The sequence below is a fragment of the Mustelus asterias genome, chromosome 3, assembly GCF_964213995.1.
Source record: "Mustelus asterias chromosome 3, sMusAst1.hap1.1, whole genome shotgun sequence".
NCBI lineage: Eukaryota > Metazoa > Chordata > Chondrichthyes > Carcharhiniformes > Triakidae > Mustelus > Mustelus asterias.
The window spans coordinates 137843320-137870858 of NC_135803.1; the positions used below are offsets into that span (position 1 = coordinate 137843320).

General features: G+C 45.2%; 1 protein-coding gene across 2 annotated transcripts in view; it reads left to right on the forward strand.

The window, feature by feature from the left end:
- Positions 1–27539, forward strand: part of shisa10.1 (shisa family member 10, tandem duplicate 1) — a 96933-nt gene that overhangs the window by 18432 nt on the left and 50962 nt on the right. The window contains exon 2 of one of the 2 annotated variants that reach the window (XM_078209738.1): positions 4601–4655. In XM_078209738.1, the coding sequence (XP_078065864.1) occupies positions 4601–4655 (55 nt within the window). Of the gene's footprint in view, positions 1–4600; positions 4656–21264; positions 21519–27539 lie in introns of those variants that run through there. The other variant, XM_078209739.1, reaches the window with a different exon arrangement.

Genomic DNA, 27539 nt, shown 5'->3' on the forward strand with positions numbered 1-27539 from the left:
AACTAAGATTATGATCTTGTCACCGGGCATGTTAAATCTTGTAAACATTCCACATTGTGTTTGGAAATATGGTGACAATTTGAAACAGTCACAACACTGCAGAACAAGCACGGCAGTGCCTGCACATGTGCTTACCCTTCATTGAGGAGCTTTGAATTTGCACGCCTCATCTATTGAAGTGAATTTTGTCTCCGTAAGGATTTAGGTCGTACCTTGTTCTGGAAGCATTGCTCTTTCAGCATTCCTTTTGAAAGTACTTTGATAACTCTTAGGCTTGTTCGATAATTGGTAGATATTACTTGGATTTGGGAGGTGAGAACACACTCGAATCCTTTGGAGAGGAAGGAGAGATTGGAAATGGGCCGGTAGTTTGAATAGTGAAAAAATGCAATTCCTCTCTGTGAACAATTTATATCCTTCTTACAACATGCTTTCCTTCCCACCTTTTGTATCATCTGCAAATCTGGCCAGAGTACACTCTGTTCCTTCGAACAAGAAATAACAATAAGGGGGTCTTTCTCAAGTTGGAGGGCAGTAACCAGTGGAGTGCCACAGGGATCAGTGCTGGGACCGCAACTCTTCACAATATATATGAATGATTTGGAGGAAGGAACAGAGTGTGTACTGTGGCCAAATTTACGGATGATACAAAGGGAGGAGGGAAGGCGGGTTGTAAGGAGGATATAAATAGTTTGCAGAGAGATATTGACAGATTAAGTGAGGGGACAGAAAATTAAATGTGGGGAAAATGTGAGATTGTTCACTTTGAATGAAAGAATGAGAAGGTGGATTATTATTTAAGTGGAAAGATTGCAGAAAGCTGTAACACAAAGGGACTTGGAGCTCCTTGTTCAGAAAACTAGCATACAGATGCAGAAGGTAATAAAGAAGGCAAATGGAATGCTGGCTTATATTTCAAGGGGGGTGGAGTATACAAGTAAAAAGGTGTTGCTGCAGCTGCACAAGATACAAGTGAGGCCACATTTAGAATACTGTGTACAGTTTTGGACACTTATTTAAGGAAATATATTATCACTGAAGGCAGCACAGAGGAGCTTTACCAGGATGATCCCAGGTATGAGGCTGCCGTATGAGGAAAGATTAAACAGGTTGGGTCTGTATTCGTTGGAGTTCAGAAGAATGGGAGGAGATACTGATTGAAACATATAAGGCACTTGGGTATTAGACAGGGTAAATGTTGGGAGCACATTTCCACTCATGGGAAAGTGTAGGACTAGAGGACATAGTCGTTGAATAAGGGGGTGCTCATTTAAGATGGATTTGAGGAAGATTTTCTTCTCTCAAAGAGCAGTGAATCTTTGGAATTCTTTACCCGAGGAAGCTTTGAAGGCTGAGACCAATATGTCTTTAATCAGTAGGGGAATTGAGGTTTATGGAGATAAGACAGGAAAGTGGACTTATTGAGTGTCTAACTGATTCAGTTATAGAATTGGTACAAATTCTAAAGACAATCAGGTTAGTACTAACCCACGGTTAGTACAGGCGCAATGTCTCAAAACCGGCAACCTCAGGACTGAGACTGCACTGGATTTTGGATCTTGCTGGATTTCAGTTTGGATAGCTTGGGGCATGCGTTGGGTTGCCAGTTGGGTTAGGTGGGATCATGGGTTGCTCAGACTAGTGCGCAAGCGGCAAAGAGGATAGTCTGGTGCTGTGGACTGAAAGATGTGCTGGTTAGGTGCATTGGCCATGCCAAAATTCCCCCTCAGTGACACTAATAAATAAACTTTTAAACAATGCAGGTAAGATTTTATTTTACTCAATTAAAATTGATGCATGGAAAATTCTTTAAAATGTCTGGTCTTTGGACAACTCTAGTCTTTAGACAGCTGGATTTACACCTGGTGAGGAAATCTAGAAGAAGTGGGATAGAAAATAGGAGTAGGCCATTTGGACCTTCGAGCCAGCTCCGCCATTCATTATGATCATGGCTGATCCTCTTTTTCTCTAGAGGATCCTCTATCTCAACGCCATACTCACCTGCTCTCCCCATACTTCTTGACACATTTAGAGTCTAGGAATCCATCGATTTTTCTTCTTAAATCTATTCCGTGATATGGCCTCCACAGCCTTCTGCGGTAGGGTATTCCACAGGTTCACCACCTGCTGAGTGAAGAAATCTCTCCTCATTTCAGTCCTAAATGGCTTACCTCATCTCCTGAGACTGTGACCCCTTGTTCTTTTTTAAAGTAAAGTTTATTTATTGGTCACAAGTAGATTTACATTTACTGTGAAAATCCCCTAGTCACCACACTCTGGCGCCTGTTTGGGCATGCTGAGGGAGAATTTAGCATGGCCAATGCACCTAACTAGCATGTCTTTCTGACTGTGGGAAGAAACCGGAGCCACCCGGAGGAAACCCACGCAGACATGGGGAGAACGTGCAAACTCCGCAAAGGCAGTGACCCGAGCCGGGAATTGAACCCGGGTTACGCCGCTGTTTAAAAAAAGAAATAGACAAAAGGCAGGTAACTACAGGTTGGTTAGCTTAACGTCTGTAGTTGGGAAAATGCTGGAATCCATCATTAAAGAAGAAATAGCAGGCCATCTGGATAAGAATGGTTCGATTAAGCAGACACAGCATAGATTCATGAGGGGAAAGTCGTGCTTGACAAACTTGTTGGATTTTTATGAAGATGTGACTAGTGCGGTTGACGGAGGGGAACCGGTGGATGCGCTGTTTTTGGATTTCCAAAAGGTGTTTGATAAGGTGCCTCACGAGGTTGCTGAAGAAGATTGGGTCACACGGAGTTGGGGGTAGGGTGTTAGCGTGGATTGGGGATTGGCTATCCGACAGGAAGCAGAGAGTCGGAATAAATGGGTGCTTTTCTGGTTGGCAGATGGTAACTAGTGGCGTGCCGCAGGGATCGGTACTGGGGCCTCAACTATTTACCATTTATATAGACGATCTGGAGGAGGGGACTGAGTGTAGGGTAACAAAGTTTGCAGACGACACAAAGATAAGTGGAAAAGTGAATCATGTGGAGGGCGTAGAAGGTCTGCAGAGTGATTTGGACAGGCTGAGTGAGTGGGGCAAGGATCTGGCAGATGGAGTATAACGTTGACAAATGCGAGGTTATTCACTTTGGAGGAAATAATAGCAAATTGGATTATTATCTAAATGGAAAAAAATTGCAACATGTTACTGTGCAAAGGGACCTGGGGGTCCTTGTGCATGAGACACAAAAACCTAGTCTGCAGGTGCAACAGGTGATCAAGAAGACAAATGGGATGTTGGCCTATATCGCAAGGGGGATAGAATATAAAAGCAGAGATGTCTTGCTGCATCTGTACAGGGCATTGGTGAGGCCGCAGCTGGAATACTGTGTGCAGTATTGGTCCCCTTATTTGCGGAAGGATATATTGGCCTTGGAGGGAGTGCAGAGAAGGTTCACCAGGTTGATACCAGAGATGAGGGGTGTTGATTATGAGGAGAGACTGAGCAGATTGGGTTTGTACTCGTTGGAATTTAGAAGGCTGAGGGGGGATCTTATAGAGACCTATAAGATAATGAAGGGGCTGGATAGAGTAGACATGGAGAGATTCTTTCCACTTGGAAAGGAAACTAGAACTAGAGGGCACAGCCTCAAAATAAAGGGGGGTCAGTTTAGGACAGAGTTGAGGAGGAACTTCTTCTCTCAGAGGGTGGTGAATCTCTGGAATTCTCTGCCCACTGAAGTGGTGGAGGCTACACCTTTGAATATGTTTAAATCACGGATAGATGGATTCCTGATCGGTAAGGGAATTAGGGGTTATAGGGATCAGGTGGGTAAGTGGAACTGATCCACTTCAGATCAGCCATGATCTATTGAATGGCGGGGCAGGCTCGAGGGGCTAGATGGCCTACTCCTGCTCCTATTTCTTATGTTCTTATGTCCCTGGTGCTGTGGCAGCAGTGCTAACCACTGTGTCACCGTGCCACTCCTAGAGCCCCCAGCCAGAGGCAACAATATCCCTGCATCTAGTCTGTCCAGTCCTATCAGAATTTTAAAAATTTCAATTAGATCCTCACTCATTCTTCTGAATTCCAGTCAATACAGGCCCAGTCGACCCAATCTCTCCTGGTATGACAATCCTGCCATCCCAGGAATCAGTCTTATGAACCTTTGTTACACTCCCTCTATGGCAAGTATATCCTTTCTTGGATAAGGAGATCAAAACTGCAAACGATACCCTGGGTGTGGCTTTAACGAGGCCCTCTACAACTGTACTGGATGTACACTAAGACATGGAAATCTCTGGTGGCACAAAAATATGCTCTTTCCTTCTGCCTGGACAGAGCAAGTTGATGATGGACTAAAGCCTACTTGGCATTACAAATGGTATTAAATATTATCAACACTACCTGAGGTTAAAGAGTTGAAGGAACCTGAGTTGACTGTAAGAATCATAATCTAACATTAAAATATTTTGAATAACTGAAACGTGGAACAAAATGACAGGTCGATAGGTTACTGCTTGATTGATCTTGTGAAATGATATATTCACCTACCTGTAAAATTTGAAAGCCACGCTATTAGTTTCAAAAATAATCTTTTTGATATATATATCTTTTTTTCTTTTCATTTCCCTCCTCCAGTTTCCGCATACGATTGTGAAGATGAGGATTCACTACTTTGTCCCCAGCAAAGTCAGTAAGTATTTTCATTTTATTTCCGCATTCATTGGACACAATTTGAATCATTTTTCCAATCTGGACATTTGCTTCAGAATGAGTTGCACTAATTAAGAGTCGTTGAATGTTGAGCTAGTGGCTTCAGGTTGCTGATCCTCAAATGTCTGATCTGAGCACTGTGATGATAGTGTGCCATATAAATTTTTATATGTTTATGGGCACTGTTTTTCCAGATTCAACTCTCCCCTACAGGTTTGTCAAGAAAACATTTAGCTCAGATGCTGGAAGAGCAGAATAATAATGGGCGGCACGGTGGCGCAGTGGTTAGCACTGCTGCCTCACAGGGCCAGGGACTCGGCTTCAATTCCAGCCTCGGGTCACTGTCTGTGTGAAGTTTGCACATTCTCCCTCTGTCTGCGTGGGTTTCCTCCGGGTGCTCCACTTTCCTCCCACAGTCCAAAGATGTGCAAGTGAGGTTGATTGGCCGTGCTAAATTGACCCTAGTGTCAGGAGGATTAGCAGCGTAAACGAGAGTTATGGAATAGGGCCTGGTTGGGATTATGGTCGGTACAGATTCGATGGGCCAAATGGCCTCCTTTTGTACTGTAGGGATTCTACAATTATTTTAGCCATCTTGTGTTTGCTTAGGAAAGGTCTAATGGATTTTTATTTATAGGTGGAGCTTTCCCTGGGGTCTTGATTAAAAGAATGGAAGGCGGGTTTGGGTATGCAGGATCTTGTGATGATCTGGCTAATGAGGGGAGGGGTGGGGGTGGCACAGCTAGGTCTGTAACAGGAAAAACAGCTGTTCAGTTCTGGCTAGGAGTTGTTTGAAGATGGTGGTTTTCTACAAGCTGCGCCCTCTCCAAAAAATCTCTCTAGAAGCTTCAAGGTTATCTACGCTCATTATAGCAAGTATATTTATGGTTGCTAACTGCATTTAAAGTGGTTTTTGAGTTTGTAAGGGGAATTGAAACTGAAAACAGTGATAAGTTGGAAATTGAAGTTGTTTCTTTTCATTTTTAAATATTGTTCAACAGTTACTAGTTAATCTGCTTCATTTGTCAGAGTTATAGTTAAGCTGTGTTATTAAATAAAGTTTGTTTTATGATAAAAGATCCCTAATTTGTCAGTGGAGTTAGTCCTGGAGTGAGGCATTCCATCCTCACATTTATGCCAAACTAGAAAAATTGTTGGGGTCGAGTCTGGCTTCATAATAAACCTTGGGGTTTGGGTCCAGGACAACACCAACAAGAGTGTGTAGCCAGTTTGGGTGGCAATGGGGTGGGTGTTGCAAAGTGAAATTCTCAACAGAATGCAGTAGATTTTCTTTTGGTTCTCCCTTACGATCTGCTCACAAAATCACTGGAACTTGGAAGTTGTAGTTAATTTCTGACAATGCAATTTCATGAGTAATTTGTCTCCATTCAAAGAGGAATTTCATCCCCATGGTGATTTGGAAACTGGTAAATAAAAATCAGGTCACTCTGTGTAGGCCATTCAGCCCCTCAAGCATGCTCTGCTATTCAAAGGATCATGGCTGATCTTCTACTTCAACTGCACTTTCTTGTCCTATCTCTACATCCCTTAATTTCCATGGGGTTCAGTAATCTATCAATATCCATCATGCATATACTTGATAATGGAGCACCCACAGCCCTCTTGGGCAGAGAATTTCAAAGATTCACAACTCTCTGACACTATGATCCTTCTTCTAACCTTTCCAATTATGAGAAACAGTCTCCCAGGAACAACACTTGAAGCCTGTAGAAATTTTATGTTTTTCAGTGAGATTGATTTTAATATTGTCACGTGTATTAGTAGATAAAGCATACCATAGAGAAAGAAAGGAGAGGGTGCAGAATGTACTGTTACAGTCATAGCTAGGGTGTAGAGAAAGATCAACTTAATAGGTCCATTCAAAAGTCTGATGGCAGTAGGGAAGAAGCTGTTCTTGAGTTACTTGGGGTACGTGACCTCAGACTTTTGTATCTTTTTCCCAGTGGAAGAGAGTATGTCCGGGGTACGTAGTGTCCTTGATTATGCTGGCTCCTTTTCTGAGGCAGCGGGAATTGTAAACAGAGTCAATGGATGGGAGGCTGGTTTGTGTGATGGATGGGCTTCATTCACAACCCTTTGTAGTTTCTTGCGGTCTTGGGCAGAGCAGGAGCCACACCAAGCTGTGATACAACCAGAAAGAATGCTTCCTATGGTGCATTTGAGGAGCAGGCTCAAGGAGCCAGATGGCCTACTGCTGCTTCTAGTTCTTATCTGTAAAAGTGGGTGAGAGTCATAGTGAACATGCTGAATTTCTTTAGCTTCCTGAGAAAAGTGGGCTTTCTTAACTATAGCATCGGTGTGGAGGGACCAGGACAGGTTTTTGGTGATCTGGACACCTAGAAACATGAAGCTCTCAACCATTTCTACTTCATTCCCGTTGATGTAGACAGGGGCATGTCCTCCACTATGTGGTGATGTCATCAGCAAACTTGAAAATTGAGTTGGAGGGGAATTTGGCCATACAGATCACCTCATTCTTCTAAGCACCAGAGAATGTTGGCCCAATCTACTAATCTCTCATCTGTGACTCTCACATCTCGGGCATCACTGAAGTGAACCTTTGTCACACATCCTTTAAAGCAACTGTACACTTCTTTTGGTTGGAAGTGCACAAATGCACACAGTAATCGAGCTGTGATCTTGCAAAAGTCCTACGTAATTGTGGTAAGATCTCATTACTCTTGTATTCAACCCCCTTGCAATAAAGGCTAAAATAGCATTTGCTTTCATAATTGCTTGCAGTACCTCTAGGTTTATGGTTGTGATTCTTGTAGAAGGATCTCCTAATAATAACATTGCTCAGTCTGATATGATAAATCTGCTTTTCTATTCCTACTGTAACAGACAGGAGAAAGAGATGCGTACTTATTTCCTCTGACTAGCTGTCTGTAAGCAGAAGTTGTTTTGAAATATTTTTCAAATGTGAAATGGCGTGTCTTCCAATCGCACAGTTTGTGTGAACCAATTTGAAGACAATGGTTTTCTACAAGCTGCGCTTTCTCCAAAAAATCTCTCTAGAAGCTTCAAGGTTGTCTACAAACTCGCTTTATGATTAACCCGGAGGTTGGTTTATATCACATTTAAAACTCGGTGGAGAAGTATGCGCATGTACACATGCATCCGCGTGCGTGCACACAGGCATTCATGTGCTCGTGTATGCATTGACATGCACACAGGCGCACACGTGCATTGATGTGCACACAGGCATGCACATGCATACATGCGCACATTTGTGCGCATTCATGCATGTGTGCACATGTTTACACGCATGTAACAAATTGTTGCGTGCACAAATTTGTACATGTGCACATTCACGTGCCCTACACATTTGAGCATGCCCACAGTATTGTGTGCACACATGCATGCACACTTACAATCAAACCGTGAACTCCGAAGCCTTTGTTTTAAAGTTTATTTATTTGTGTCACAAGAAGGCTTACATTAACACTGCAATGAAGTTACTGTGAAAATCCCCTAGTCGCCACACTCCGGCGCCTGTTCAAGGCACACGGAGGGCGAATTTAGCATGGCACCTAACCAGCATGCCTTTCGGACTGTGGGAGGAAACTGGAGAACCCGGAGGAAACCCATGCAGACACGAGGAGAACGTGCAGACTCTGCACAGACACTGATCCAGGTCAGGGATCGAACCTGGTTCCTTGGCACTGTGAGGCAGCAGTGCTTTCCACTGTGCCACCCCTGAGATAGTTGTAGCTTTTGGAACTCAGCAAGCATTCATTATGACATAATAATAACCCTTGTGGAAATGTCAACAAAGAGCTCATTGAAAGTACATGACCAGATGCTGCTGTCTTTTTTCTACCTACACCAGATATTCTTTCAATCAAATCAGTCCAGCAGAGGGTCTTTTTAGTTCTGTGACAGCTTCAATCTGTGTTTTTTTTTTAATGTTTAAAGAGCAGGCCATCTTAATAAAAACTTCAGACCATGACATTTACCCACCCCTTCAAGAGTGTTCCCTGTCTACTCCTCATCAATTTGTGACTCCCACACTAGCAGTTAGGGCCCTCACAGCAGCAAAAACTGTTTGAACTCAAGTGGGAAATGTTCATGTTCTGGTGTTGAGTGCTTCCAGAATACTTTGGGAAACATACAATCAAGCAAGATAAACTACCCCAACAATGTCTTCCCACCTGCTCCGTGTGAGGTTAAATCATTGGTAACTTTGTGCTGTGAAACTGAAATATGTCCGTTCAAATCACTTTTTAATTTTCAGAATTTGCAGCAGAGATCACTGCAACTATCTGGCCTGGAATGTAACCCACATTCTGGAGATCAAGTTACAATACCTTCTAGCCTTTTTTGCCACGTCTTGCCGTTACATCAGAAAATATGAATGGTATTCAGAGATGTAAAAGCTGCCCAGAGAAATGTGATGCTGTGGCATTGAGTAGAATCAATTAAGCCTAACATTAAAAGAATGAAGAGTTGATTGCCAGTGGGTTTGTAACTGCAGTTCCTGAGTAAGTTACAGTGGTTAGCACTGCTGCCTTAACAGCGCCAGGGACCCAGGTTCAATTCCCGGCTTGGGTCACTGTGTGGGGTCTGCACATTCTCCCCGTGTCTGTGTGGGTTTCCTCTGGGTGTTCTGTTTTCCTCCCACAGTCCGAAAGACGTGTTGGTTAAGTGCATTGGCCATGCTAAATTCTCCCTCAGTGTACCTGAACAGGCGCCGGAGTGTGATGACTAGGGGATTTTCACAGTAACTTCGTTGCAGTGTTAATGTAAACCTACTGGTGACGCTAATAAATAAACTTTAAGCTTTAACTTCAACTTAATACATGCTTCCAAGTTGCATCAAACCTTCTGGTACAGTATTAACAGTCCAGCAAACATCACTTGTGTATTCAGCAGTGAATTTTGAATGTTGTCACGAACAGGATATTTGGAAATGAAGTGTAAAAGGGCAGAGCACAGAAAAAGTGCTGCTTTTTCTGGAGGTGTGACTTTGTCTTCACTGGCATTTTAAAATCTGTTCTACAAAATGCTGTTTTCAAATTGGTGCGTTTGCACACAATGAGGAGCTTTTCCAGTATTTTCCAAGATTTTTTCCAGGAAAAAAGCACATGTATATTTTCTCAAGAATTTTCTAAGCAGTCACTCAAAATGCTATTCAATCTATTTCCCTCTGCTTTAATGCACTAAATCTCTCCCCATCATTGCCAACTGGGAAATAGACCTGGTCAGCAGCGGGTAAATGACCCCCAAAACATTGCAGTGACCTTTATAGGGGATCTGCGCTCTGTGTAACCAGGACAAACTGCTCACCTCTCAGCCACTCAGATTGAAGACGTCTTGCTGAGGTCTGCAGAGTCTAAATCAGTAAACGTAAGTTAAAGCATTTACTTCAGTGTAAAATCGTGTACAGAAAGCAAAATAAAGAGAAGGAAATAAAAATTGGATTAAGAGGGAGTTGAGACAGAAAAGAGTCCGAATAAATCATTTGTAAAGGCAACCTTCAATAATGACGCAACATTTGACTCAATGGGACCCCATGTTTGTAAAAGTAATTTTCCATGCCAGGGATGTTGTTTTGTCAGAACTAAGACTTATCATGCCATCTAAAAATGTCCTTGCATGTGAATGGACAAGTCTTGAATTTTTCCAGTGGGAATCTAGTACAGCAACTGGACAAGTGTGTTCAACTGCCATATCTCTCAGTCAGGTACTGGTGTGATGAGACTTGTGGTAAGGCTAGGCAAGTTGGACAGCAACTTCCTGATTCCCCTGAGGTTTTATAAGATGGTTATGTTTTGAATTGTCTAATTTAATTTGAGGTAAAAAGGGGAACATGTGGTGTTCTGCTACTTCTGCCCAGTGATAGGCTGATGTTGCTTGATTACCATGGAAACATGGGGCCCAGGTCAAGTGCTATTGAAATCCATATGCAAGGTTTAACACCTGAGCACAAAGGATAGAACAACTGGCTTTGCCAACGGGTAGACTTCCAGACTGTCACACAGTCCGATTTTTGTTTTAAAACCTGGACGCAAAGGTAGAGTGTTCTGGACAGAGAGCAGGGACGGCATCTGCTGTGGTCAGCAGAGGGGCAAATCTGCTATTTCTCAGTTAGCTATCAGGCATAATATGATGAGATGTTCTCCGGTCAAAGATTCAGAACCCATGGGAATTTAAGGACACTGGAAGATGTGTGGTTGGGAGAAGGAATTGCCGGAGTGAGTCATGCTGCTGTGATGGATTCGAGATTTCTCAGAAGACTGAGGGGGAAGGCCCTTCAACGGTCACTGGACATTACTGCCGGAATTTTACCACCTCGCCCGCCTGAGGCTCGTAAGATCCTGCTTGAGGCCAACAGAGAATGCCGTTCTGCGAACCTCGCCTGCCCCAGCTCTGGGGCTGATGAGGCGGTAAAACTCTGGCCTATGTCTCGGTAAAACAGAGTAGTGATCCCATTGGAAGCTGGAAGTAACTTTGGTCCGGTTTCTGTAGACTGCAGTATTTTTAAATGTGCCACATGATTTTTCAATTGTGTTTTAAAAGCTGATAAAGGATACCTTCTCTGTGGTTTAGTTATTACTTTCGTGCTAAATAAGTCGTTTTGTTTTAGTTTGTTGCAGTCGAAGTCTTAAAATGTGAAAGCTTGTGTGATCCTTTGAGCCAGTCACTGGGAATTCCAACTTCTACTTAAAAGTTATCAGTCTCTGTGGCGATTTGTAACAACTCCTGAACAACAGTGGGCACTAATATTCTCATTATTAAGTCCACTTCTAAACATATAAAACATATATGTTTTAGTTTTGCATTTCTTTGCGGGAACATGAAGTGGAATGTTGGTCAGAGAGTAGCAATCAGTCTATAGTTAAATGAAGAGTTTTCTGGAGTTTCCCTTTGCTTAGCTGTTATGGGTATAATGAGCATGTAATCTTAAATGAGCTAAGTGTGGGATGTTAGCCAGCGCTCTAAGGTACATAAGATCCAAAATGATTTACAATCTGTTCCCATGGATCTACACAAGGATTTGTGTGGGAAAGAAAAACAGCAGCACTTGTTAATCATTGCTTATGCTTAATCCTTTAACTTTACACATTCTATCTGATTTGGGCTAGGTGTCTAAAGATGGGGCTTACGGCTTTGTGCTGATACAGATTACAATCACCAGCTATATTGCTGGATATGATTCGAAACCTCAATGCAAGTTGCTGCTGCTCTACGAGAGCGTGGCTTCACAGAAACACTTATCTGACTGCTATAGAACAAGTTGGGAGCAAGGCCATTTTGTAAACATAATGTGAAGCATCACTTTGCAGCCCGGAAGAGAAGTGTTCACAATATTTCAATGAGTATACGTTTTGACTTGCAAATCTTTGACAAATTAATGCAAAGATGGAATTTCTACTGATGAATAACATATTTGGTCATCTTATGGATGTCCTTGCTACTATAGAGAAACTCTGTACATGTTTTTCAAATGTCCCTCATTAACATGTCCAGTGCAGCCTATATCCTTATTGTCCCTCATTAACATGTCCAGTGCAGCCTATATCCTTATTGTCCCTCATTAACATGATCCGTACAGGGGTCAATTTAAAACAGGAAGATTTTCTTTCCCCTTCAAGGTATTGTTTACATCAAATTACAAGTAAGTGGTGTGTGCTGCACATTCTGACATTAGAGTACACACATTCGGCAAGTTAGCTTCTCCCAAGCTCTTTGGAGTTGAAAGGCCAAAAGTCATTATCATGCATGTACAATATATACACGTGCACAAAATGTGTTGAGTGCCTCCTTATGTCCTTCATTAACATGACCTGTACAGATAGTATCCTGGCCATGTCCCCCTCTCCTGGTGGCAAACCTACCTTTATGCTCTTGGGGATAAAGATTTCACAGTAAGAAGTCTCACAACACCCGGTTAAAGTCCAACAGGTTTATTTGGTAGCACAAGCCACTAGCTTTCGGAGCGCTGCTCCTTCATCCGGTAAGTGGGAGTTCTGTTCACAAACGGCAAACTCAATTTACAAAATAATGGTTGGAATGCGAGTCTTTACAGGTAATCAAGTCTTAAGGGTACAGACAATGTGAGTGGAGAGAGGATTAAGCACAGGTTAAAGAGATGCGTACTGTCTCCAGCCAGGACAGTTAGTGAGATTTTGCAAGCCCAGGCAAGTCATGGGGGTTACAGATAGTGTGACATGAACCCAAGATCCCGGTTGAGGCCGTCCTCATGTGTGCGGAACTTGGCTATCAGTCTCTGCTCAGTGACTCTGTGTTGTTGTGTGTCATGAAGACCGCCTTGGAGAACGCCTACCCGAAGATCAGAGACTGAATGCCCGTGACCGCTGAAGTGTTCCCCAACAGGAAGAGAACACTCTTGCCTGGTGATTGTTGAGCGGTGTTCATTCATCCATTGTCGTAGCGTCTTCATGGTCTCCCCAGTGTACCATGTCTTGGGACATCCTTTCCTGCAGCGTATCAGGTAGACAACGTTGGCCGAGTTGCAAGTGTATGTACCGTGTACCTGGTGGATGGTGTTCTCACGTGAGATGATGGCATCCGTGTCGATGATCCGGCACGTCATGCAGAGGTTGTTGTGGCAGGGTTGTGTGGTGTCGTGGTCACTGTTCTCCTGAAGGCTGGGTAGGTTGCTGCGGACAATGGTCTGTTTGAGGTTGTGCGGTTGTTTGAAGGCAAGAAGCGAAGGTGTGGGGATGGCCTGGGCGAGATGTTCGTCTTCATCAATGACATGTTGAAGGCTCCGGAGAAGATGTCGTAGCTTCTCCGCTCCGGGGAAGTACTGGACGATGAAGGGTACTCTGTAAACCTATTGGACTTTAACCTGGTGTTGTGAGACATCTTACTGTATTTACTCCAGTTCAACGATGGCATCTCCACATCATGATAAAGATTTCACCCATGGGCACTGAGTATGCGTTGCTTGTATTTTCCATTTTGGAACTCGGGTTTTCTTTGCCTCTGCTGGATGAATTTGTATCAGTCGTTAGTTAGACCGTGTGCTGATGACTGTGTGCAGCTTTAGAGGCCGTTCCATAAAAAGGAACCATAATTATATGATTCCAAAAAAGAGGAACTATAATTTACATCCATAATAGCCCATAGAGCATGAATTCACTGGAACCGTACTAAAGGTTGGGAAAGCTCAATGCTGGGATTATATCCAGTGGAGCAACAAAGGTTAAGACAAAGTTCATGAGACAGTTTTTTAGAATTTCTGAAGTGTTTTGATTGAGCAAATATGAAAAGACTATTCCCGCAGTGTTCAGGGGTCGTCAATTGAAAATTCTCACTGCCAGAGTGAGGAGACTGGTTAGGAGGAATTACTTTATGCAGAATATCTTTGCAACATGGGAGGCTTGCCAGCGGCCAAGACCATGACACCCATTAAGGGACGTATGTTGGATATGAGGTAAGTATTTGAATGGGAGGAAGGTGCAGGGCTTTGGGGAGAGCTTGGGGCAGGGAGATTTGTTTTGAAGGCCAGACATGATGAGCTGACCGGCTTATTAATGCACTGTAAACCTGTGGTTCTATCTAACACAAGTGAAGTGAGTTGGCAGAGCCTGTTCTGTATTTTTTTTAACAGAACATCCTATGTCTCTTTTTATCTGCAAAGAAGGTAATATACTGTCCAAAATCCAATTTTCTGTTTCTGTCCTGGCAAACTCTATGGATGGGATTTTCCAGTCTCACCTGCCCAGTGCTGGAAATTCCCACCCGATGTCAATGAACTTTTCTGTTTGTCAGTCAAATTATCCGTCCTTGATGACTCCCGCAGTGGGTGGGACCAGATGATTTGGGCCCATTTTGCTCAGTCAGCCATCCAAAGGACATACCCAAGAGCTGAGGCAGGAACATATATAAACTGTGGAGGACGTATGTAGAGGGAGGACTCAGCATTGCTCATTCAAACGTTAAGGAGGTATAAAAGTTCCCCAATTTATGCTGCGGTGTGCAAAATAAAAATGGTTTGAAGTACTTTCTGCAGCTGCCCCCACACTATTCATCTGAGGTCAGTGGGGGAGAGGTTATGGCTCAACTAAAAAAAAAGCAGTCTTGCACAGATGCAGACTATTTTTAGTTTAACTGGCTTGCTGACTTCTGCAGGCCCCCGCACTACAGGCCCCCGCACTACAGGCCCCCGCACTACTGCCGTCAGTGAACTAATTCTGTGCCTATCCCCAACAAAAAATTTAAGGAGAAATGACAGATCAAAGTGACATTTGCTTTTAGAATCGCGTTGAGGGAAATAGCTGAATAGTTAAGTTGCACAATACTCATGGTTTTAACTATTGGGTGCATATGTTGTAGAGTATTTTTAAGGTCATAGAATCGTAGAATCCTACAGTGCAGAAGGAGGTCATTTGGCACATCAAGTCTGCACTGACCACAAACCCACCCAGGCCCTATCCCCATTGCCCCATGTATTTACCCGAGCCAGTCCCCCTGACACTAAGGGGCAATTTAGCATAGCCAAGGCACCTAGCCCACACGTCTTTGGAGTGTGGGAGGAAACCAGAGCACCCAGAAGAAACGGTGGCACAGTGGTTAGCACTGTTGCCTCACAGCGCCGGAGAGACATGATTTTGATTCCCGGCTTGGGTCACCGTCTGTGTGGAGTTTGCACGTTCTCCTCGTATCTGCGTAGATTTCCTCCGGGTGCTCCGGTTTCCTCCCACACTCTAAAAATGTGCGGGTCAGGTAGATTGGCCATGCTAAATTGCCCCTTGGTGTCAGGGGGACGAGCTCGGGTAAATGCATGGGGTTATGGGGATCGGGCCTGGGTGGGATTGTGGTCGGTGCAGACTTGATGTGCCAAATGGCCTCCTTCTGCACTTTAGTGATTCTATGGTTCTATGAAACCCATGCAGTCACGGGGAGAATGTGCAAATTCTACACTGACCCAAGCCAGGAATCGAACTTGGGTCCCTGGCACTGTGAGGCAGCAGTGGTTGCCACTGTGCCGTCCTTAAACATAATGGCAGTGAATATTTGACCGGGATGCCAACATCTCAGTTTCAGTATTTCATGCTGTTGTACTAATGGTTCTTCCAAAGCTCATTTTATGCTGCCTTCCATGACTAAGGAGAGCAAGTTAACCACAACTTTAGATACGATAGTGACTTTTAAGGGGCGTCTTGACAAATACATGAATAGGATGAAAATAGAGGGATATGGTCCCCAAAAGGATCGGCGGGTTTTAGTTCAGACAGGCAGTATGGTTAGTGCAGGCTTGGAGGGCCAAAGGGCTTGTTCCTGTGCAGTAATTTTCTTTGTTCTAACTCACTCCAGCATTTTGCCATTTGTATCTGCAGCCAGTCTTACTGTGCTTAGGGTTTCTAAAACCCTTGATTGACCTCCTGCCTACTTTGCTGGGATCTCCAACCCCTGTCCACCTAAAATACCCAGACTTGCCTTACATGAGAATGCTGGTCTCTGAAATGTCAGAGATTGGGTAAACCTGGAAGATGTGATATGGGAGCTTTCGAAAGTCTCTATAGTGTCGCAGACTTTGGACGATTCTGACTTTCTTACCTAAATAATAGACCTGGACTTTTCTGTCAATCTCCTGGGTTGCCGTACTACTAACCGTCTGACTCTCCTCTTAACCCCAACTACACCTTCAACTCCTCCCCCTCTCACCCTCCTGACCTGATCCCACCACCCTACTGTTCTGATCTGACAGCCCCTCCTGACTAAACCCGAGGACTAACCCTCCACCCAAGCACCCACCTCACCCACTTGCCATCCTACCAACCTACACATCAACCATCCTGCCTCCTTTGCCACTGCCACACTGTGCTATCCCCTCACCCTAGCCCCCTGCCACCCTGTTCCTTACCCACTTACATATTTGCCCATTCGCTCAGACACCGCAAGGTGTTTACACATCCTGGTTTTTCAGTGTGTTAGTGAACACTAGCCAGAATACATCAGCTAGCACCGAAAAAAGGAAGCTTGGCTTGTCTTCCCCTGATGATCCATTGTTATGAGGAAACAATTGTTTTCCACATTTCTGAAGAAGCTTTGATCGGACCAGAAATGCAGAGCCCTGGCGCAGCGCAGTGTGGCAATCCAATGCTGATTGTCCCTCCTCACAAGATTCACCTGAACGTCTTCCTTTCTGGAGATTGCTTGTAGTTCCAGCAGTGGCCACCATTGTCTGTGGCACTGCTGGGATTACCATGCAGTCAGCCAATTGGATTGTCCAGCACACTGAGAGCGGCGCAGTGGTTAGCACTACAGCCTCTCAGCGCCAGGAACCTGGGTTCGATTCCCGGCTTGGGTCACTGTCTGTCTGTGTGGACTTTGCACATTCTCCCCGTGTCTGCGTGGGTTTCCTCCGGGTGCTCCGGTTTCCTCCCACACTCCAAAGATGTGCAAGTTAGGTTGATTGGCCATACTAAATTGCCCCTTAGTGTCAGGGAGGACTAGCAGGGTAAATAGGTGGGGATACGGGGATAAGGGCTGATTGGGATTGTGGTCAGTGCAGCCTCGATGGACCAAATGGCCTCCTCCTGTACTGTAGGGTTTCTACGTATCTCGAGGCCAGGGTGTCTAGTTCAGGTACTGGGGAGATGGGTCATCTGTCCCCTCCTAAAACCCACTCTTCCATCATAGTCCGAGACAAGCTCTGAGAAATACAGGAGCACAATACAAAATGCAAGAAGCCAAGCACTGTGCTCTGCAGGAAACTGAAAAACTGGTGGGAGACAGGCACACAGCGTGGTTGGAAGAGAAATGTGCAGCATTGTAATGCAGAAATTGAGAAATTTCCAATGACTGACTACAGCATTAGCTCAGAAGTAGAAGCACAACATTCTCCCGCCAGAGTGATCCAGTGAACACTTTCTGACAAGTGCAAACAAGCTATAAATGACTCTTGTGGTATTCAGTTTAATTTTGAAAGTAGTTGTTAATCTGCTTTTTAAAAAATTTATAATAGGCTGTGTTTTCATCTTTTTGAGGTTGGAATTGGGGAAATTTCCCAGCTCGGCTTGGCTGCCCTGGGTGGAAGTGCCCACAGTTCCGAGCTTTTCACTGCAGCGGCGTGGGTATGAACTACAGTCGCACCAGCTGATCCCGGAAAAGGCCCTGCTAGGTGGGGAAGGTGGGCTGTTTCAAAGCCCCTTCTTGATGGCGTGGGACTTTGTCCCAGCCATAATAAAAACAATAAGGCCCTTTTACCCTTCACCACTTTCGCCCCCCACCCCCCATTCCCCATGCGCTGTCCATGCCACATTGTATGGTAATACAAACCAAAGGTCCGCTAAAAGATGGCCCTACCCCATAAAAATTACAGAGGCCTGTCTTCACAATGGAGCTGATCTGGCCTGGAGTGCAGGGTGCAGGCTCGAGACCTGAACCAGCCACTGTTTAAAAACCTGGGAACGGGGTTGGGAATCCTGAAATTGGATTCCCGCTGCCATCTTCGTCTCCCCACAGGGTCTCCATGAACTCCGTGAAAATCCAGCCATTACATCAGAAATGTTAATGATCAGAACAGTTATTGATGTATGGTGGTGGCATAGTGGATTAGCACTGCTGCCTCACAGCACCAGGGACCCGGGTTCGATTCCCGGCTTGTGGAGTTTGCACCTTCTCCCTGTGTCTGCCTGGGTTTCCACCGGGTGCTCCAGCTTTCTCCCGCAGTCCAAACGTGTGCTGGTTAGCTGGATTGGCCATGCTAAATTGCCCCTTAGTGTCCAGGGATGTGTAAGTCAGGTGGATTAGCCATGGAAAATGTGTTAGGTTACAGAGATAAGACGGGGGAGAGGGCCTGGGTAAGATGCTCTGTCAGGAAGACAGTGCAGACTCAATGGGCCGAATGGCCTCTTCTGCACCATGGGGATTAAAGATTCTATGAAGAGGGATATTATATTATTATATTATTCTCCAAGAATTAGGAATTATAATATGTGCATCTATACATAAGTGACCAAGATGCCACATCACTCACTCCTGTATACCAGCTAACAATGTAGGTGAAATCTGAGAAATATTTGACGTCAGCTTCAGTGTCTGTGCAATAAAAAGAGTGATTATTTCAAACTTGCGGGAATGACAACACACAGCAGAGGGGAAAGTGGAATTGAGGGCAAAGATCAGTCATGGTCATCTTGAATGGTAGGGAAGACTTTAAGGACCATATGATCTAATCCTGCTCCTATTTCTTAAGTTCATTATGAAACTGGGCTGGCAGTGAGGGGCTACCCAGCTTCAGAGGTGCAGCAGACCTCCATAGCGGGTGAGTAACTAAGAGGGTGCTTCAGTATGGTGCACAACTTTTCAATAAAGTGGAAAGAGAAAACAAAATTGTAGCCAGGCCACCGCTGTGGGAGTGTGGATGGGTGGATGTTGGGGGTGGGGGCACGGTAGGGGGGATGTGCAGGGAGGGGTGGGGTGCTGGGTGGCACGGTGGTTAGCACTGCTGCCTCACAGCGCCAGGAACCCAGGTTCAATTCCCGGCTTGGGTCACTGTCTGTGTGAAGTTTGCACGTTCTCCCCGTGTCTGTGTGGGTTTCCTCTGGGTGCTCCGGTTTCCTCCTATAGTCTGAAAGACGTGCTGGTTAGGTACATTGGCCATGGTAAATTCTCCCTCAGTGTACCCAAACAAGCACCAGAGTGTGGCGACGAGGGGGTTTTCACAGTAACTTCACTGCAGTGTTAATGTAAGCCTATTTGTGACACTAATAAATAAACTTAAACTTTAACTTAAACAGAAACACCCCTAGAAGACAACCTTTGGCACCCAGACTGGCAGAGAGAGCCTGTAGGCCTGTCTGAAACGCTGGCGCCCTGGGCTACCTGTCTCCAGACCATTGACCTATCCTCTGGCATGTCAGGAGGCTGGAGTGGACCTCTTCATGTTTTGCAGTGGAGTAGATCTGTGTTGCATGGTTTGGTTTTCATTTATTATGAGGTTATCCACTTTGGTAGCAATAATAAGAAGACCGATTATTACTTGAATGGGTGTAAATTGAGAGAGGTGGATACCCAGCGAGACCTCAGAGTCCTTGTGCATCAGTCGCTGAAAGTAAGTGCGCAGGTACAGCAGGCAGTAAAGAAGGCTAATGGTATGTTGGCCTTCATAGTGAGAAGATTTGAGTTGAGGATAGTGATGTTTTGCTGCAATGGTATAGGATGTTGATGAGGCCACATCTTGAGTAATGTGTGCCGTTTTGGTGTCCTTATCTGAGGATGTCCTTGCTATAGAGGGAGTACAGCGAAGGTTTACCAGGCTGATTCCTGAGATGGCAGATCAGTCATATGAGGAGAGACTAAGTCAGTTAGGATTATATCCATTGGAGTTTAGAAGAGTGAGAGGGGATCTCATAGAAACTTATAAAATTCTAACAGGGTCGGACAGGGTAGATTCAGAAAGAATGTTCCCAGTGGTGGGGGAGTCCAGAACTAAGGATCATAGTTTGAGGATAAGGGGTGAACCTTTTAGGACTGAGGTGAGGAGAAATTTCTTCATCCAGAGGGTGGTGAATGTGTGGAATTCACTACCACAGAAAGTAGTTGAGGCCAAAACATTGTCTGATTTCAAGAAGAAATTAGGTATAGCTCTGGGGACTAAAGGGATCAAGAGATATGGGGGGCGGGGAGGTCAGGATATTAAATTTGATGATCAGCCATGATCAAAATGAATAGTGGAGCAGGCTCGAAGGTTGAATGACCTACTCCTGTTTCTATTTGACGTCACACGAGCAACGCCCATGGTGAGTCATTATGATGTAGTCCACATCACAGCTGAGGAATGCCATGCTCTTTGCCTTTCCCAATACTTGCCCAGACCTGTAGGGGTTTGAACATTAATCCCCTGTGCTGGTTGGCAAGAAACTGGGTGTACTAATTTTTCCGTTACCAACTAGTTGGACTGTGTGACGTGCGAGACTCATTTGGCCAGCTATATTTGAAATTGTTGTATTTTTGCCAAAAGTATAAACAGCCAGATGTTAAAGTGACCCCATCTGGCTCTTTAGCATTTTATCTGTCTTGGATTTGTTTGTTGGGGGGGGGGAAGAATCTATTGATGAAATGAAAGGGCAGACTTCTGCTGCTGCTCCTCTTCTCAATGCACACTCCAGCACTAAGGAATGCCCAAGTCTGATGCTGCTGTGGGTTTCTTTGTGAAAGAGCAGAAATGTGCACAGGGAGTGATCACACAGTTCATCCCCCGGGTCACAGGTCAAAAAGTTCCTCAGGTTAGAAGATGGATTTGTTAGTCTGAAGTCGTCCCTTTTCGTTGCAGCTTGAGGAACTGTTGAGCTGAGAAAGAAAGCAGCGTTTGAAAGATTTGTCTACTTCTGGGAAGAGAGAGTTTCTTTCCACGTTGTTCCCTCAAATTCAGCAGCGGTTTTGTTTTTTAGATGACACATTTTTTTGCAGTTTAAAAAATAAATAATCCAAGCGGTTTTTCAAAGTTTTTGACAGTAATTTTGTCTCCGAACCAATTACATTTTGTTTTTTTATGAATGTGAGGAAGAGTGCCTGATTTTAACTGGCTGATACCCAAGGGTGATGCAGCCAGAAGCAGGCGTGGCTAAGTATGTTATTTGTATGCTGCCAACGTAGCAGCAGTAGCGTCTTGTCTGTGCTGTTTTCAGTCTTGTTAATGCTTAAGGACACCATGAACGCTCATTATCTTTGCGGCGTATAGCCTGGCTGATTTTTTTACCAGAGACCAGCTTGCTGAGTTTGAGTCATCGATGCTGCTACATTTGACCAAGCTTTGTGTACAGTACGGGAAGCCCAGACACACAAGGATTTCAGATACTGTACTTGGCTGCTTTTGAATTTGATTCAAAATGAGCTTTAGGTAAGTTAGAACTTTTTTTTCCTTGTGAGACGGCCCCTTTGTGTCCTGTGTGTAATTTGCAGCAACATGTCATGTTTGACAATGAGGTGTTGTTTGAGAGTAGCGTGGACTAAGCTGGGAACAAAGCAAAAGGGACATTCTGTATGTGATTTCCTGCAGTAAACGACGCCTTTTATAGTCTTGAAACCTTTTTTCAAGAATTATGTATTAAATCTACACGTGGTAACATTTTGAGTTTACTCCTTACTTCAGGGTTTTGCTATTCTGTGTACATTTCTTTTTGGGTGAATTGTTTTGTTTAAGGTGGATCTCAGGGTTGGGGCCAGAATACTTTTGTCTCACCCACGGCTTACTGAACACACTTCAAGATTGGGTACAGTAGGAAAGTAAGATCTCTTGTCCTTGGCAATGTTTCCCGTCAGGATTTCAAAGATCAAAGTTTGAATGGGAGCAGTGCCATTGTTTCTGTGTCCCAAGCTGCTTCCTGCTTGCTGGAGGAGAGGTGAGGCCAGCATCAGCTGACATACCAGAGCAGTCAGCAGCATTAGGTGCCCATTAATGGGCAAATTGGCCCTTAACTGGATTTTACCAGGGGCGGATTGGCCCCTGCTGAGGCCAAAGCCCGGCTGGTGGGTGGCACAGTGGTCGGCACTGCTGCCTCACAGCGCCAGGGACCCGGGGTTCAATTGCGGCCTCGGGTCACTGTCTGTGTGGAGTCTGCACGTTCTCCCCGTGTCTGCGTGGGTTTCCTCCGGGTGCTCCGGTTTCCTCCCATAGTCCAAAAATGTGCGGGTTAGGTGGATTAGCCATGCTAAATTGACCCTTAGTGTCAGGGGGATTAATAGGGTACATAGGTGGGGATACAGGGATGGGACCTGGGTGGGATTGTTGTCGGTGCAGACTCGATGGGCCGAATGCCTCCTTCTGTACTGTAGGGATTCTGTGATTCTATGATGGCTGGAGCCAGCAAGCTCTGTTATAGAATCTTAGAAAGAAGCCATTTGGCCCTCCGAGCCTGCACCCACAACAATCCCACCCAAGCCCCATCCCCGTAACCCCACATATTTGCAGTCCTAATCCCCCTGACATTAAGGAGCAATTTAGCATGGCCAATCCACCTAACCCGCACATCTTTGGAGTGTGGGAGGAAACCGGAGCACCCAGAGGAAACCCACGCAGACGAGAGGGGAATGTGCAAACTCCACACAGACAGTCATCCGAGACCGGAATTGAACCCGGGTCCCTGGAGCTGTGAGGCAGCAGTGCTAAACACTGCACCAACGTGTCGCCCAAATAGCAAGATAGAAAAATCCTGAAGTAAGGGAGAAAACACAACGTGTTATAATGTCTCCCCTCCTTCAGAGCTGCAGGTGTCAGAGGTCACGGGTACGGCCACAGACTATCTTGTGGTGGTGTTCCCCCTCCACGATGATGGTCTGGCAATTGTGAGCACAATTTGTTTTAAGATTTTATTGCAGTGTTCAGAGGGTGGGTGCCTCCATGTTGAGGTGCCCTCAGGGTCTCCATCCTACATCAGCAATCCCCCCCATTCTGGGTGCGGCTGCCGACACTCAGAGCCTTGGGCACTCTTGTTGGTCTATGAAGTCCACCTGCTGTCCATAATTGGATGAGTCTCCCAGAAGAGGCCTGTTGATTGGTCACAATCCGGTATGATTATGCAAGCAGTGCTAACCACTGACCCACCGTGCCACCCACAAATCATTCCGACACTGATGAAAAACTAAGGATTAAAGATTCTACCTATATTGTCGGAAGTGCCATCCATCAGATGAGGTATTGAACCAAAGTCCTGTTTGCCTGTTCCATTGGCTGAGGTGAAAGATGAGACCATGTCTTCACGCCTTTTGGCCAACATTCTTTCCTCAAACCTATACCACCAAAACCGGAACAGCTGATGATTCATTTCATAGAATCCTACAGTGCGGAAGGAGGCCATTAAGCCCATTGAGCCTGCAACAACAACAACAATCCCATCCAGGCCCTATCCCCGTAACCCCATGTATTTACTCTAGCTCGTCCCCCTGACACTAAGGGGCAATTTAACATGGCCAATCAACCTAATCCACACATCTTTGGACTGTGGTAGGAAACCGGAGCACTCGGAGGAAACCCACTCAGACACGGGGAGAACATGCAAACTCCACACAGTCAGTGACCCGAGGCCATAATTGAACCTGGGGTCCCTGGCGCTGTGAAGCAGCAGTGCTAATCACTGTGCCATCCTTTGATTGTGGGACTATGCTGTATTCCTCTATGTAACAACAGAGCACCTCAAAAGTAATTCATGGCACAGAATGTATTATTAGACATTGCTGAGAGGTGTAATAAGTTGCTATGTAAGCATATTTCCTTCTCAATTAGGTAGTCTTCTAAAAGAGAACTCAATAGGCTACTGATTAATGAGATCATTGCTAGTTTGGGGCAGCACACAGGCACAGGGTGGCCAGCAGTGCAGCCTCACAGCGCCAGGGACCCCGGTTCAATTCCAGCCTCAGGTCACTGTCTGTGTGAGGTTTGCACATTCTCCCCGTGTCTGCATGGGTTTCCTCCGGGTGCTCCGGTTTCCTTCCAAAGTCCGAAAGTGCTGGTTAGGTGCATTGGCCATGCTAAATTCTCCCTCGGTGTACCCGAACAGGTGCCGGAGTGTGGCGACATAGGGGATTTTCACAGTAACTTCATTGCAGTGTTAATGTAAGCCTACTTGTGACTGATAAATAAATAAGTAATGGTTAGATGGATTGGCCATGCTAAATTGCCCTTTAGTGTCCCAAGATTTGTAGCTTGGGTGGATTAGCCATAGTGTATGCGCGGGGTTACTGGGATAGGGTAGAGGGGAGGGCCTGGATGGAGTGCTCTTTCGGAGAGTTGGTGCAGACGTGATGGACCGGATGGTGTCTCTCTGCACTGTAGGGTTTCTAATGATGAGGAATGGGTTATTATAGTCTCTCTGAACTTTGCTCAGTGCTTTAGGGGGTCAGAGAGGAATTTTCCAGAGCTTTCCAACAGGTTGGCCATAGCTTTTTTTTTTGCTTTTCCCACAATATTCCAGGGCAACTGGATCACATGTTAATATAATATCCATTCAGGATGGATTTGGTGGCCTTATCTCATGGTGTCCTTCCATTTACCAATTAATGTCAACATCTACTTTAAGGTAAAAATTCACAATAGTGTCCTCCCAGTTCAGTGCAGCGCTCCCATCCACCATCTCTGCAGTCGGACAACAGTCAAGTGAGAATGATTACTCGGCTGAAACACTGGCCGTGTTGGTGTTAGTTTCCACCACAGAGGAGTTGTGTGTGAATTTAGACAGTTTTACAATGCAGATATGGAACAGGCTGATGTGTTAACTGCACTTGTGAATATAACCCGACCCCAGCTGCAGAAGACTGTAGCAGTGTGGACCATTCAAAAACGTAGGTCTACGAATCAGCTACTTGAAGAGGCATCCTCTGATTCATTGTACACGCTCGATGTCGGAATTTGATCTTGCACACCAACATTCTCTGCAGTCAATGTTACAAACTGCGAGGCATGCCGTGGCCTCCAAGGATTAGCACCCCACAGCGCAAACTGGTGTAGAGTAGAGGGCTCTCTCCAACACTGGAATATAAATCTGACCACAAATGCTCTTTATGGGTGGCACGGTGGCACAGTGGTTAGCACTGCTGCCTCATAGCGCCAGGGACCCGGGTTCGATTCTCAGCTTGGGTCACTAATGCACATCAATTTAGACACGAGGCTCGTGGCTTCAGTAAATGAAGCTATCAGAACTTATGTACACTATCCCAGACTGAAGGGGTCCCGGCCAGAGCAGGGACTCTTATACCTCTCCCAGGAGGCGGAGCCCGACTGGGATGTGCCACAACAGTAACATACACAGGTGTAACAACCCCACCCTAACCCAACAGCAACAATAGCACAATCCAACAATAACATATGTACATCCTTGTAGTCCTGGCCAGCCCCTGGCTCAGCACTATCCAGTGGGAACCAACGATGGTTCACCACAGTCACTGTCTGTGCGGAGTCTGCACATTCTCCCCGTGTCTGCGTGGGTTTCCTCCGGGTGCTCCGGTTTCCCCCCACAGTCCAAAGATGTGCAGGTTAGGTGGATTGCCATGACTAAATTGTCCCTTGGCATCAGGGGGAATAGCTAGGGTAAATGCATGGGTTTATGGGGATAGGGCCCGGGTGGGATTGTGCTCAGTGCAGACTCGATGGGCCAAGTGGCCTCCTTCTGCACTGCAAGATTCTATGATTCTCTTGTGCCCCACGTTTTTCAACCAAGACACAACAGAAGCTAGCGTTTCTTCAGAGAATGCTAGGAAACCTCGGAAGTGGGTCCTCGAAATTTGCTAACCCTTTCAGCCTGGAAGTAACGTGAGACAGTGGGAACCTAAAATGAAACAAAGTAACCGCAAACATTCTATGTTTGATTTAAAGGCAAGTGAGATAAAGCGTTGTGTGGGTTGTTTGGTCAAATGGTAGAATGCGTTGAACAAGCAAAGCTTGTATAATAGCTGTGGATGTCTCTCATGTCTTTGAATGGTAATCTGTGTCCTTGACTTTTGATTGGCTGCTTCTTAAGATGATAATGCAGCCTTTTGTGCCTTTTTTCCACACACAATGCTTTCCTATAACCCACACTATAGATTATCATTTAAAAACCTTCAATAAATCTCTGCTTTTTTTGGATATATGGCTGTAATTTGACTATTGAGGTGAATAGTTCAAGTTGGGAAATTTTCAATCTCAAAGATGCCTGCCTTGGTAAAAGGTTCCCCAAAATGCATGATTTTCACTCCTGAGGGGCAGGTGTGGGATACAGTCGGGCTCACTGGAAGCAGAGTATAGGTGGCCACAGGAATGGGAAAGTGTCGAGGTGGGCTGGTTAGAAGGCCACCTCAGTTCTCTGCTACATTGTCCATTTGTCCAAGTTGTTGTACAAGCTGTTCGGTCCTGTAGCTCGCATCCCGTCACCCCACCACAACCCTACCATCACCCACGGGCCTTCATAACTGCCACACAGTTGGGCGGCACGGTGGCAGAGTGGTGAGCACTACTGCCTCACAGCGGGTTTGATTCGGCCCTCGGTTGATTGTACAAACTCCACACAGACGTTCTCCCCGTGTCTACGTGGGTTTCCTCCAGGTGCTCTGCTTTCCTCTCTCAGTAAGAAGTCTCACAACACCAGGTTAAAGTCCAACAGGTTTATTTGGTAGCAAATACCATAAGCTTTCGGAGCGCTGCCACATCATTCCTCTCTCAGTCCAAAGATGTGCAGGTTAGACGGATTGACCATTGTAAATTGTCCCTTAGTGTCTCAAGATGTTTAGGTTAGGGGGATTAATGGGGCAAATATATGGGGTTCTGGGGATGGGGTCTGGGTAAGATACTCTGTCGGAGAGTTGGTGCAGACTTGATGGGCTGAAAAGCCGCCCTCTGCACTGTAGGGATTCTATGACATGTGTCTCTTTATGTATAAAAGCCATTGTTCTACTTTCAGGCGGTTAGGAGCAGAGTTCTATTGATTTACTGTCCTTCTCTACACCCAAGTTCGAATACATTTTAAAGAATACCTTGAAAGACATTTGTCAATTTTGATATCTCTACAGAAATAGCAACTTGATTATACATATGAAAATGTGTAGGAGGGATTGTAAGTAAGTACATGTCTAGGGACAACTTTGAAGGCTATTAATGGAATTGGCCTTGATAAATTCTCTTCTGCTTAGTGCAATTGTATTTTGAGGTTTTTTAAAGCCTGTATATACGTACAAATTTACTCCTATGATTCTATTTTTAAAATCCGATTATACTCCCATAAATCTCTCCCGCCCGCGCTTGATAGGGTCGGTGCTGAGAAGTTGTTTTGTCCCAGAACTAAGAATCATAGATGGAAATGTTTATTCAATTAGCAGTGCTTCTGGTGATGCTGCACAGGCTATGTTGATTCCCTGATGGCAGATAGTGCTGCACGCTGTTACCAGCACAGCC